The 12,773-nt window shown below is 39.3% G+C and overlaps 1 protein-coding gene across 1 annotated transcript; it reads right to left on the reverse strand.

The window, feature by feature from the left end:
- Positions 1–9,473: 9,473 nt before the first annotated feature.
- Positions 9,474–11,277, reverse strand: LOC120515512. Its single transcript, XM_039736574.1, has 3 exons — positions 11,120–11,277; positions 10,852–10,963; positions 9,474–10,001 (listed from the first exon to the last, which is right to left on the reverse strand). Exons 1-3 carry the CDS (start codon positions 11,275–11,277, stop codon positions 9,474–9,476), a joined length of 798 nt encoding a protein of 265 aa, XP_039592508.1.
- Between the last annotated feature and the right edge of the window lie 1,496 nt (positions 11,278–12,773).

The following is a 12,773-nucleotide window of genomic DNA, read 5'->3' on the forward strand; positions in this document are numbered from 1 at the left end:
GAGTGCAGCAGGCTTTCTGTTCTTCAGAACCCCCATTTCAATTCCTCACTGGGAAAATGTATTATTTTTTTTTCTTTTTAACCTCAAATGGACAAAATTTATAAATTGGTATGCACTGTCAGTTAATGACATTGTTATATTTTCATGTGGGATGCTCCTTTTAAAATATTTTTTAACAATTGAGACTGCAATTCACATGAACAAGTGCCCTTTTAACTGTTATTTTTAAGATCCATGACACACAGACAGACAGAGCACTGCGTAATAGAGAGACAGACAGGCAGAGAAGTCACTAGATATATAAATAAACAGGGAAGGCACATGTAATGAAAGAAAAAAAAGATCAACATGTGCGTTGATCCTGTTGCACTGAATAAGCTCATGCGCTGTAAACCCCTCCCCCATCTGGCTCTAAGTAACAGCGCAAGTACAGACGCTAAATCAAGTGTATGTGTGTACTGTATAATATTAACAAAAAGAGCAGCTTACCACTGAAAACGGCAAATATAGGAGTGAGTGGGGATCTTGATTATACTTGGTTTGCATCTGTACTTGTGATGTTACTTAGAGTCAAATGGTTTTAGAGCACGTGAGCTTATTTAGTGCAACAGGATCAACGCACATGTTGATCTTTTTTTTCTTTCAGTACATGTGCCTTCCCTGTTTATTTATATATTTAGTGACTTCTCTGCCTGTCTGTCTCTCTATTACGCAGTGCTCTGTCAGTCTGTGTGTCATGGATCTTAAAAATAACAGTTATAAGGGCACTTGTTCATGTTAATTGCAGTCTCAATTATTAAAATATATTTTAAAAGGAGCAACCCACATGAAAATATAACATTCTCATTAATTGACAGTGCATACCAATTTATACATTTTATCTCCGTTCGAGGTTAAAAAGAAAAAAAAGATAACACATTCTCCCCAGCGGGGAATCAAACTGGAGTCTCTGAGGAACGGAAAGCCTGCTGCACTCTGAGAGGGCAAATCTCACCACTAAACCACAGAAACTGTTGTATTGTTCTTGAACCTTTTGTGAAAGTGTTTATCTGATGTTTGGACTTCATGTTTCACACATTCTATAGTTTATGCTTACATTTTGTAACATTTATTACTAAACTATGAAAAAGTTTCTGTTTTAACAATGTGCTAACACAGATTACTGTAGAAACGGAACACGCATGAAATGTGTGTGTTCCAAATAATGATCTATTATTTCCACTGTAAAACGCCACTTCACTCCCAGATAATCAATCAAGGCATGAGCTGGGAGAAGTTCATGCATGTTCTGTTGGTGGGGGGATGGAATAGCCAGCTGTTTGCAGATTGTCTTTATCGGCACATTTACAGGACAAAGGATGCTGGCAGAGAGGTGTGATGGGATTTAAGGTGGGCCGGATTCACAAGTTTTTTCGTAGACTCTGGTAATTCTAGTGTTAAAATTGTCCAAAATGTTTCCAGGGCAAGATCCAACCTACAAATGTTGCAGTCGAGCTCCAGTCTCACTGGGTCACATGTTTTGGGCATGTACCAAATTAACATCATTCTGGACTAAAATCTTTGAATGCCCTTCAGGCAGTCGTTGTATCACAAACCCTCCTAATCCATTAACAGCTGTGTTTGGTATACTTCCAGATGGACTTAAAGTGGAGAAGGACAAACTGTAATTGCCTTTACTACACTATTGGCACGTAGACTTAATTTTCTCAACTGGAAGAATCCTAACCCACCTCTTTTAAGTCAGTGGGCAACTGATGTTATATACTATTTGAAATTGGAAAAACTCAAATTCTTACTTAGAGGATCTGTTTAAAACTTGTTTAAAACTTGTCAGGATCTAATTAATAACAATTCCCTTATTGATGTTCCGGCTCGCAGGATCCTCATTGTTGATGACCCAACCAGCTGGACCAGGCCAAGGGGACGCCTATGTAACACCTCGTTCCGGCAGATAGATGGTCATTTTTGGAACGTGTGACTGGACTGCGTGTCTGCCTGGGGAGGTTGCCAACTAAGTCCCCGAGTTGTTTGGTCATATGGTGGGTACGGCAATGCACTGTACCAGTGCATGCTACCCAACTTTACCTGACCTAATCTGTGTACTCATCCAAACCTTTACTTTCAAAATATGTTTTAATGCCAGTTCTTGGGACAATTTCATCAACCACTAGACACAGTGGAAGCTTACATTTTGTGAACTAGATTTGTGTTTTTGTGCTGCAATTCCCTCATCTTCTCTTGCATTTTATTGCAGTCAACCCACAAAGGTTTATTTATTTTTGTAGTTGTTGTTGCTATATCCTTATACCAGCTTTTTCCAGTGCTTGGTTACTGGGTGATGACAATGTCTTTGCTGGCAGCCCTGGAAATAGGGTAGGAAACAGGCAGTCAACCACAGAGCTAGTCATACAGACATAGACACCTTGTGTTTCTAAGCCACTTTTGAATCGCAGAAGGCTCTTATCCAGCAATGCCCTGGCATCTGGGTAGGGACCATTCCTGCTTTGTTTCCATTATTGCCAGAATAGGCTCTTGTTTCATGAAACCTTAAATTGAATGGTTGTGTTGACTTTATTTCCACTAACTTACGTGGGACCAAGGTAAATATGTATTGAATAATCTATTTTAAAACTGTATATTTTTCACAGAAGACGTCTTAAGGCTGAGTGGTGGCTCTGAGGCCAAGATTCTGCACTGGTATCTGGAAAGTTGCTGGTTCAGATCCTGTTACTGCCAGAAGGATCCTACTCTGTTGGGCCTTTGAGCAAGGCCCTTAACCTTAAAACTTCTCCAGGGGTGCTAACAATGGCTTACCCTGTACTCTGATATTCAAAGGTCAGGTGAAATAACAATTTACCCTTGTGGATTAATAGAGTACACCAAATGCAAAAAAAAAAAAAAAAAAATAGAACTGAATATTGCATTGTACTCCATACAACATTGAACTGAAGTAAAAGGGTTCCACATACATACAGACAACTCCTAGAGCTCCGAGAGCTCATGCTTGTCAGAACAGTCTAAAATACACAAGAACTTTACACTGGTATCGACCGTCTAATCCTTGTAATCCACAAAGATCCAACAATATCTGGAATTCTAGAGGTAATTTCTGTCTTGCTTCCCCCAGCCACCCAACCTCACGTAGGCGTCTTCCATTCAACAGAGATTCAGTTCACACATGCATTTGACAATTTAATTTGATACAGGACAATGTTTATTGGATTCTTCTGACTTGAGTTACTGTGCGGCTTGTCGCTGTACACACAGTGGCTTATGCACAGTGACAATGTCAGGTCATCTTGTCTCACTTTGGAACATTTCAGTCAAAGCCTTTTGTTCTTCTTGTTCATTCACAAATATGCAGATGGTGAGTTCTTTCATTCTCTAGCACTTTCATAACATTAATGGAATATAAAGCGAACATTTCTTTTTATTTTCCGAATATATCTTACTAATAGAAATGAAAACTGTCATTAAATACGTAGATAATAGCAGTTACACATTCTACATAAATATATATTGTGAGTGCAAGTGGATGCTTCACAATGACAGACCACACAAGATATTTTTTATACTAGACATACTTTATAAATTTTAATTGAATGCAGTTCATAAAAATGAAAGAATATTTTTGACAAAATTAAAAAAACAAATACAAAAATAAAAACTGCTTTAAAATGTAACAATAAGTAAATAATAACAACATTATATGTGAGCATAAATAATTACATCTGGAACAAAATGTGTTTTTTGTTGCTTATTTCTTTCTGTATTTTTCCTTCATTTATTTTGGGAATGCATATTATTTGCCTTAGGAATCCGGTGGCTCATAAACATATATATATTGTAAGAGAACAGAGGCAACAATGATAAAGAGTTGTGATCTCAGAGTGGTAACCCCATATAATTGAACTGCAAAACAAAAAAAAATGCAATAACTGCAGAGGTGTCTTTTCAGATGCAACTTTAGGATAGAACTGACAAAGATGGCGGAGATTCCGTTTTTCAGTCCTTTTGGCAGGAAGAGGTGGAGTGGCCAGGCACCGGAATTGACATCAGAGGTGTTATAGCTGTCAATCATCTGGGACCTCATGCATAACACCGTGCGTATAACTCACACTAAAACATCACGTAAGGAGAAAAGCGGAAATGTTCGTATGCACAAAAAAATCCAGATGCATAAATCTGTGTGTTTGCCAACTTCCACGTTCTTCCTCTCCATAAATCCCGGCCAGCGTGAAAAGTAATGCACGTGCACGCGCCTGCTGCCACTCCCCAAACTCCTCCCAGAATTACACCTCTTTGAATATGCAAATCAATACAAATAACCCTTAAGCTCAGTGCACTGTAAAAAGGCAATGGCAAACGCATGGGGGAAATAGAAGAATTTCAGCGAATAGAAAGTTTGTTGGTATAAACAACAAAAGGAAATTGATCGAGTGACATAGAGTGTCAGAGAAACTCGAAAGCTCAAGTTCACAAAGTAAAAAAGAACTTGTGAGATTTCAAAGTCACCGTAAAAAGGCGAGTCATAGCTCACCATCTGAGTTTCATATGAAAATTTAGGGTACAGAGAAAAGAAAATAAAATAGGGACACAGTGGTAAAAAAGCTTGAAATGTCAACTTTAATCTCGAAATGTCCACTTTAATCACATAGTTTATTTTGTCATTAAAGCAGAACATCATAAACTTCATCTTAAAATCGTTTATTTTACTAGTTTCTCAAATCACATCATAGCTAAAGTAGCACGTTAAATGCTTTGTTTTGTATGCGTTCTTCTATGTGCTCTATGTGTGTGAATCACTATGTGCTTCTTAAACAGACTTTCTCTTCCTCTGACAGGACACAGACTCCATTACATTCGTGATATTACAGCTCTCTGAATAATTTAAATATTGAGATGTATACTTGATATCATTTTTATGATGATAGGAATTATACCATGTTATTAAACATGGGAACACGGTGACGCAATGATTGTGACGAGCTGGCGCTTCATCCAGAGATTGTTCATGCCACACGCAAGATGCTTGCTGCGCCGTGCACAACCTTTGATGAAATAGTTTATTGCAGCAGTACTGTCTCTTTCAAATGTAATAACCCTAATTCGTGTTCTTCTTTTTCTTTCTCCAAATACCCAATCGCCACACAATCAACTCTGTAATAGAGGTTAAGTCATCTGTAAACTGAGAACGCCAATTCTTCAAAACATTTAAGGAACATTTAAATATCTTCGTAGTACATGTTTAATTATTCTATCCATCTATCCTTCCAATGTCACGCCAGTCCCAACAGGAATACAGTGCGAGGCAAGAACAATCCGTGAACGGGGCGCCAGCTCCTTGCTATCACTGCGACACTGTGTCCTCACATGTTTAATTATTAACAATATAGATTATTTAAATTAAGTTAAAGTTTTATCTGTATAATATAATAAACATATTGTGCTGCATTTCATCTTAAAAATGATATCGTGATCATATGTAAATACATGATTAAGTGGCTCAGGTTGTGCAATATTATAACTGTATCGCAAGTTTACAGTAAGGTAATTGTACTTATAAGTACAAACAGTTCTACAAGGAGCACTTGATGGACTGATTAATTGCGTTTATAGTTCTTGGGATGAAACTGTTTCTGAACCGCGAGGTCAGTACAGGAAAGGCTCTGAAGCGTTTGCCGTATGAGAGCAGTTCAAATAGGCAGCATGGCTGAGGCAGTGTGTGCTAGATGCTGTATACCGATAATTCTCTTTCCGATCAGCTGCTGTAGAGCTGTGATTCCACACTCATATACAGTGATATATATACTCCAAGTGGTGCAGTGAGAGAAATATGGAAAAAGATGATCCGCTGTGGCAACCCCTAACCGGAACAACTGAAAGAAGAAGAAGGTGCAGTAAAAGTAACAACTCTAAAGCAGCTATGGTATTTGGAATAGTTTGGCTATTTCGTGAATCATTATATTGTTACAGGTTAATTACAATCAGATGTCTTAAAAGTGGTGGCTCTGAGGCTAAGTTATCCCAAAGGTTGCCGGTTCAAATCCCTGTCACTGCCAAAAGAGATCCTACTCTGCTGGGCCCTTAAGCAAGGCCCTTAACCTTCAATTGCTCCAGGGGCGATGTACAATGGCTGACCCTGTGATCTGACCCCAAGGGGTATGTGAAAACTAACAAATTCCTAATACAAGAAATAGTATAAGGTGAAATAAAGAACAAAAAAAAAATATGCGGTTAACTTCAGTGTATGTGATAAAATCGCGCCAAGGATGTGGATCTAAAAAAGAAAGGGAAACCACACTGGAACAAAAGCACTGCTTTGCAAAACCAAGTGGAGAACTTGCATACGCCGAGCATTTAGCTGGCGTGAAAACGTGGGTGCCTTTACACCATGTTTAGGTTTTATACATCGCGACCTGAATATGGAAATGGGAGTATGCAACATTTTTGTGCGTACACACTGTTTATACATGAGGCCCCTGGTCTGTGGAGAGAGGAATAAAAAAGTCATTAGAACATGGCACCAACTCCTGGAGCAGTGGTAGAATTATAGTCACTAGAGTCCTTCAGCTGTCCCATACACACCATTACAGGAAGGTCTAGCCCCAAAAAACAAATAATGCCATCACTATGGCGTTAAAAATATTAAAAAGAAAAGTTTTATTCAGTGTCAGTAAGTATGAATAGCCTGTAAGATCTTCTTAGTGTTTACTAGGGCTCTTTTAAAGCAGGTCATAGATTCTTTTAATGGAAGGTTTCCCCTCGTTTTCCTTATCAATAGTACTGCAAGCAAATGTGGTAGACCTTCAAAAGGTGGAGTTCTTCTGCAGCTAGATGAAAACATATAACTTCTCTTCTGGTGATTGCTTTTAAAGGTTGCTTGAAGACATGGTTCTAAAATGGCTTTCAATGGACCTCAAGGAACTTGTCTACTCATCTAGCGCTATAGAAACCTTTCTGGGTATGACCAGCTTATTTTTATTTTCGCTGTTCATGAAAAAAGATCAGTCACAGCTTGTGACATCACACCAATGCACTCTGCTCTCACCTTCTATCTCTCTCTCAGCTCTTTCTCTCTTCCAACATTAAGCCATTCTTACAACTCCCCACCCAGCTCTAGATTCAATGGGTCACTTACACAAAGGTTTTAAATCCCATAACACAATAAGTTCTGGGACTGGGGTAGCCATTTTTTACTAGTGCTCGATCCATTGACCCTTGTGTCCTTGTACCTCTGAGCCTTCAAAAATCCCTTCATTGTCAAGTTTCTAAGGCACATCAATAGGTACACATATTTAGGTGGCCACACCGTCTTTTTTACATTCATCCTATACATACTGCTACCTATATTGTGGCCTCTTAAATATTCCCCAAGAATGAGAGAAGGCTCAGCCACATGCCATTTAAAGTCTTAAATGAACCAAGGCACCTGAAAGTTTTATTTTACTAATGGAATAATATATTTCAATGAGGTGACTGACCGGTGTATGGTTCCCTTAGATAAATGGAATCCACAGTGGCATGACGAAAGTATCACTGAATGCAGTGTAATGCCATGTCATGTATTGTCTTCAGAACTGAAACCTCTTAAAACTTGTCTCCTTTGTGTACATTTCAAGCAGAGGTTTTTATGTTTCTCCTCTCAGTTTGGAATTTATTGGATTTGTCTTTTTGAGAATACAGGCTGAAATCTGATTTTACGTTTTAGGGCCTAGTTATTAGGCCTACTTAAGGTATTCAAACGCTTTTCTGAATTTCGTGAGGCAACATTATTACATCTTATAGTTCTAGAAAGTTGATTCTGTTAATCTGGACATAGTTTTTGTTTTTTCTGATACATTTCATCACTCATACAAGTGACTTCCTCAGTCTCAGTTGATTGCAGGTTTCTCCAACCTTAGAAACAGTACCTTGGCCTAATGACCGAACTAGCACCATTGACTAACAACGGGCTGTGTGATCATTGACATGCAAATTGTCCATTGATCAATGGCCATGAGTACCATTCACAGAAAATTGGGGAATGGCTGCAATTACCACATTGTAAGATGGTGAAAGATGTACCCTTAGGCCCCTTTTTCACGTAAATGGCCTCTTTGACTCCTCGCTCAAACCAGTGTTCCTCCCTGTCCAGGATGTGCACATCTTCATCACTGAAAGAGTGACCACTGTCCTGTATATATAAATAGACTGCGGAGTCCTGACCTGATGAGGTAGCTCTTCTGTGTTGTGCCATCCGCTCCGCCAGTGGTTGTTTGGTTTCTCTGATGTATGATTCACGGCAATCCTCTTGGCACTTAACTACGTAAACTATATTACTCTGTCTGTGCTGGGGCACCCGATCCTTGGGGTGAACCAATTTTTGCCATATTGTGTTTTGGGGTTTGAAAGTCACCAAGCTCAGCTGTTCCGATATTCCTGACACATAAGGGATCACCAAAGGTTTCCTCTCTCCTGGATTGCTTAGAGTATTCTTTAGGTGTCTTCCCTGCTTTGACAAAAGTCCAGCTGGGATAACCACATTTACTCAGGGCCTTTTTGATATGATGTTCTTCTGCTTCCCTGGCCGCTGTGTCTGTGGGTATGGTGTTTGCTCTGTGCTGTAGAGTCCTGATGATACCTATTTTGGGCTCTAGCGGATGGTGAGAGTCAAACCTTAAATACTGATCCATATGCGTTGGTTTACGGTACACAATGAGGTGATTGCAGCCATTCCCCAACTCTCTGTAAATGGTACTCATGGCCATTGATCAATGGACGATTAGCATATCATTGATCACACAGCCCATTGTTAGTCAATGGTGCTAGTTCAGTCATTAGGCCAAGGTACTGTTTATAAGATTGGAGTAACCTGAAGTCAACTGAGACTGAGGAAGTCACTGAGGATAAGTGATGAAACATATCGAAAAAAAAAAAAACTATGTCCAAATGAACAGAATCAACTTTCTAGAAGCTTCTTACCTGGATTATTAAGCATGCATCGAGACAAACATCTTATAGTCAATAACTGGAATTAATGGTAGGATAGGAGGAAAAGATGGAAACTACACAGGACAGCTGTAAACAATTTTAAAATATGTGAACACTTATAGCTCAGTAACAGGAAGCACACCCATCTATGGTTGTCCTACAACCTCAACTGATCTGCAGTGAGTACTGGATATCATCATTAGACACATGCGACAGGAGCAGTGGCGGCTGGTGAAAATGTTTTGAGGTGGGGCTGTGGTACAGCAAACAATTTCTCAAACAATTCTTCACAAATCAAAGCAATATGATTTATTGCAATGCAGACAAAGTTAAAGAACATTATTAAATCATGTCTGATCAATTATTTCAGTATATATATATATATATATATATATATATATATATATATATATACACACACACACGACAAATGTGAGGACAACCATGTACAGGAAAATAACTGTGGTGGGAAAAAAAAAAAACTGCATCTTTTTTTTTACTTATTTGTACAGGAATTTTGCTCTTCTCTCCTTCTGATTAACAAACTTCTCAATTACTTTCTTATTGAAGTCAGGAATGTCTCTGACAAGTTTCTTCTCAATAGAAAGCATTGCCAGAGCATTAAGGCGGTCCTGGGTCATTGTGTTTCTTAGGAAAGTTTTGATCCTCTTCAAAGTAGAAAAGCACCTCTCGGACTCTGCTGTTGTCATAGGCGTGGTGATTATGATCTTGAGAAGACTGACAGTCTCTGTGAAAGTACTTTGAAGATTGTTGTCAATGAAAAACTGGTACAGAGGCACTGCACCACTGCCAACCCTAAACTCAGGGTTTTCATAGATGAGGGACAGCTCTGTTTTGAGCTTGGCCTTGTTCAGCATGGGGTATGCCTCCACTGTTGTTTCGAGTGCTGATTCAGGAAACGTCACACTGTGTTGTGGAAACAACTCTCCATGCAGCAATGTTGCACTGACGAGGTGCTGGGTGAAGGAGAACCGCTCCTTGCTATGAATCAGGATGGTATCACATACCTGTAAAACATTATCACAGTGATTCTGAGTGAACATAACCTGTACATTACATTGTTATTAAAGTTTAAACTCCAGTATTCATCGTTGTACTTTAGGGTGTTTACTTCTCCTGATCTTGAACTTTTTATTGGTTTACTAAACAAAACAAGCTATACAGTAGCATTTCAATAAATAAACCACCTATTTTCTGCTACATGTACGGATATTATGTACTTAATTATTTCCCATTTGTGTTGATGACAAACATCATCATGCAGCTTGTGACTTATCAGCACTTTTTTGGCACTATACTTGACTTGGCCCATCGGTTTAATAACGGTGGTCTATACATTTTAAATACTGAGGCCAGCTACATAGTTTTCTTAGACTAGTCTTAAAAGTTAGCGATGTAATTTTTTTCTTCAACAGTTCCTATCTTTTTTTAGTCAGTTAAATTAAAAAGTTAAGTTTACTGTTTGGCTGACTGCTAGTTGGTCAAACTAGTGCTTAATATCTTAATAAAGTGGCTAGGTTTATGCTACTTGACTGGTCTGATATAAATTCCTTTTAATTGTCACTAAAAGATGTTATATCCACTTACCCACAGAGGCAAATACTATATTCACAAAATATTACATTTACAAAGAGTCACTGCAAGAATGCTTACAAACAAAATTAAATTGACATTTTATGGAATTATTCACAATATAACGCCCAAACTAAACCTCAAACATTTTGGATTTGGTTTTTGGGAAAATATAATACTTTTCACTCTCTTTCCTTGTTGGTATTTAACAATCCGTTTCTTTACAATTACAATAATTATAATGTATATGTCATCTTTGTCTCTTTTTGTGTGAGTGTGTTTTACCTCTGTAGCTAGCCTCTGTTGTTCTCCTGGTCCCAGGGTCCTCAGTCGCTTGTTGGGCTGGTGCTGCTGGTCAGATGATGTACTGTCCCCACACAGAAAGGGAATCGAGTCCCTGGTCCAAAAAAAGTTAATAAATCATTTTTTTAAAATGTGGTGTGCTCTAAGGCAATCATTAACTTTAATGGCAAGGCACAATTAAGATTTCATAGACAACAAATCTTTCTAACAACAACAGCTTTATAAGCCAATAGTAAATAAGGGTATTTACCTGATTGCTTGCATGTTGTTTGTGAATCCCTGGACAGCTGCCTTAATGTAGACAGGGTCAATGTTCCTCTTCTGCAGCTGGTTGAATAGCATGTCTACATTTGGCATGATCTTGTGAAACAATGCCAGGAAAAAACAGAAAGCCTCGTCTTCAAGCATCCTCACAAAACCCCCCGACTCTCTGACAGTTGAGGAATCAAAGTTCCCTGAGTCTCTGATGAACTGAAAACATTTTAAAATGTCATCCTTGTGTTCATACACAGTGTTTACAGCGCGACTTTGGAAGTTCCACCGTGTTGTAGAGGCCCTGGGAAGTCTGTGCGCAACCACTTGGTCAAGCACAGCGATTCGCTTAGGTGACCTGGAGAAGAAGGCAGAAAATCCACCAAGGTCAGAAAAAAAAGTGCCGATTCTGGGAATGCGTGATGTCGCCTGCTGCATGACGAGGTTCAGCTGATGCGCGTAGCAGTGAACATAGTGAGCATTTTTGCAGACTTCCATTATCTTACGTTGCACTCCGCGGTGCTTCCTCTCATCACAGTGGCCCCGTCATAAGTTTGGGCAATTACTTTGTTTTTTTGTCCGTCTGGTAGTATGGTACTTAGACGGTCCAGAAGCGCTGTAGCAATGGAATCAGCGTTTGCGTTCTGGATGGTAAAGAACTCAAAAAAGCGCTCTTGGATGTTACCATTGGAATCGATGTAACGTAGCACAAGCACCAGCTGACAGTGGGTGGAAACGTCAGTCGTCTCGTCAGCTTGAATGGCGATGAAATCAGCAGCAGTTACTTCCTCCAAAATGTAATCCTTAACCACTGATAGCATGGAGTCCAGCAGCTCGTTTTGTACCGTCTTTGATGTTCCCTTAAAAACAGTTGCCGTCTTAAGGTGCTCCTCTAGCACACTGTCTAGCGAGGCAACAAAATCCACTAAACCCTTAAAAATGCCAGGGTTGTCTGACGAGTCAGTCTCATCGTGCCCACGCAAGGCCAACTCAAAAGCCCCACAAAATTTAACACAATCAATTATCTTGGATAAAATATACCGATTTTTATCTACCTCCTCGTTGTGTTTTCTTATCGCAATCCTGTGACCGTCGTCTAACTGAGTAGCGATGTTTACTCTTCCCAAAATGGCTAGTTTGACGGAATTATCCATGTGTGTCCTGGTGTTCTCATGTTTTCTTACTTTCTCGGACAGGTGCTTCATATCTCTCAGTCTCACTCCCGTAACTGTCCAAGCAGGATCTGTCCCAGTTGCTTTAAACAACAAGCACGGGAAACAAAATAAGGCATTAGCAGAAACGCATCCACATAGCCAGGCCTTTTTGGTGTACCAACTGGAAGAGTAGCTTCGTGTACTTCTTCCCTTTTTCGCTTATCTGCTGTCTGATTAAGAGGTTAGGCTGATCTGGACCCAGCTCCTTTACCTTCAGTTTTTCTGCCAAAGTTCTCTTCTCAAACGGATATTGGAGTAGAGATTGAACAGAGTTGGGTTCGTGTCCGAATTAACAACACCTGAGTCCACCATTGTCACGTAATGTTAATTGAAAATTGCGCCACTACAGACCATCCTTGATTTTAGCTGCTTGGGGCGACAGAAAAATCGCCCATTTCAGTTAAGATTTGAGGACGCTGATTGGCTAAATTTTATGTC

Source organism: Polypterus senegalus, chromosome 15, assembly GCF_016835505.1.
Source record: "Polypterus senegalus isolate Bchr_013 chromosome 15, ASM1683550v1, whole genome shotgun sequence".
NCBI lineage: Eukaryota > Metazoa > Chordata > Cladistia > Polypteriformes > Polypteridae > Polypterus > Polypterus senegalus.

What these genes read in the sequence shown, in the direction of transcription:
- LOC120515512 (XM_039736574.1), bottom strand. Translation starts at nt 11,277, where the DNA reads ATGCTTGAAGACGAGGCTTTCTGTTTTTTCCTGGCATTGTTTCACAAG. An exon ending in AACAACATGCAAGCAATCAG is followed by an intron (nt 10,964 to 11,119) that starts GTAAATACCCTT and finishes TTTTTGGACCAG; the next exon opens with GGACTCGATTCCCTTTCTGT. An exon ending in AACAGAGGCTAGCTACAGAG is followed by an intron (nt 10,002 to 10,851) that starts GTAAAACACACT and finishes AATGTTTTACAG; the next exon opens with GTATGTGATACCATCCTGAT.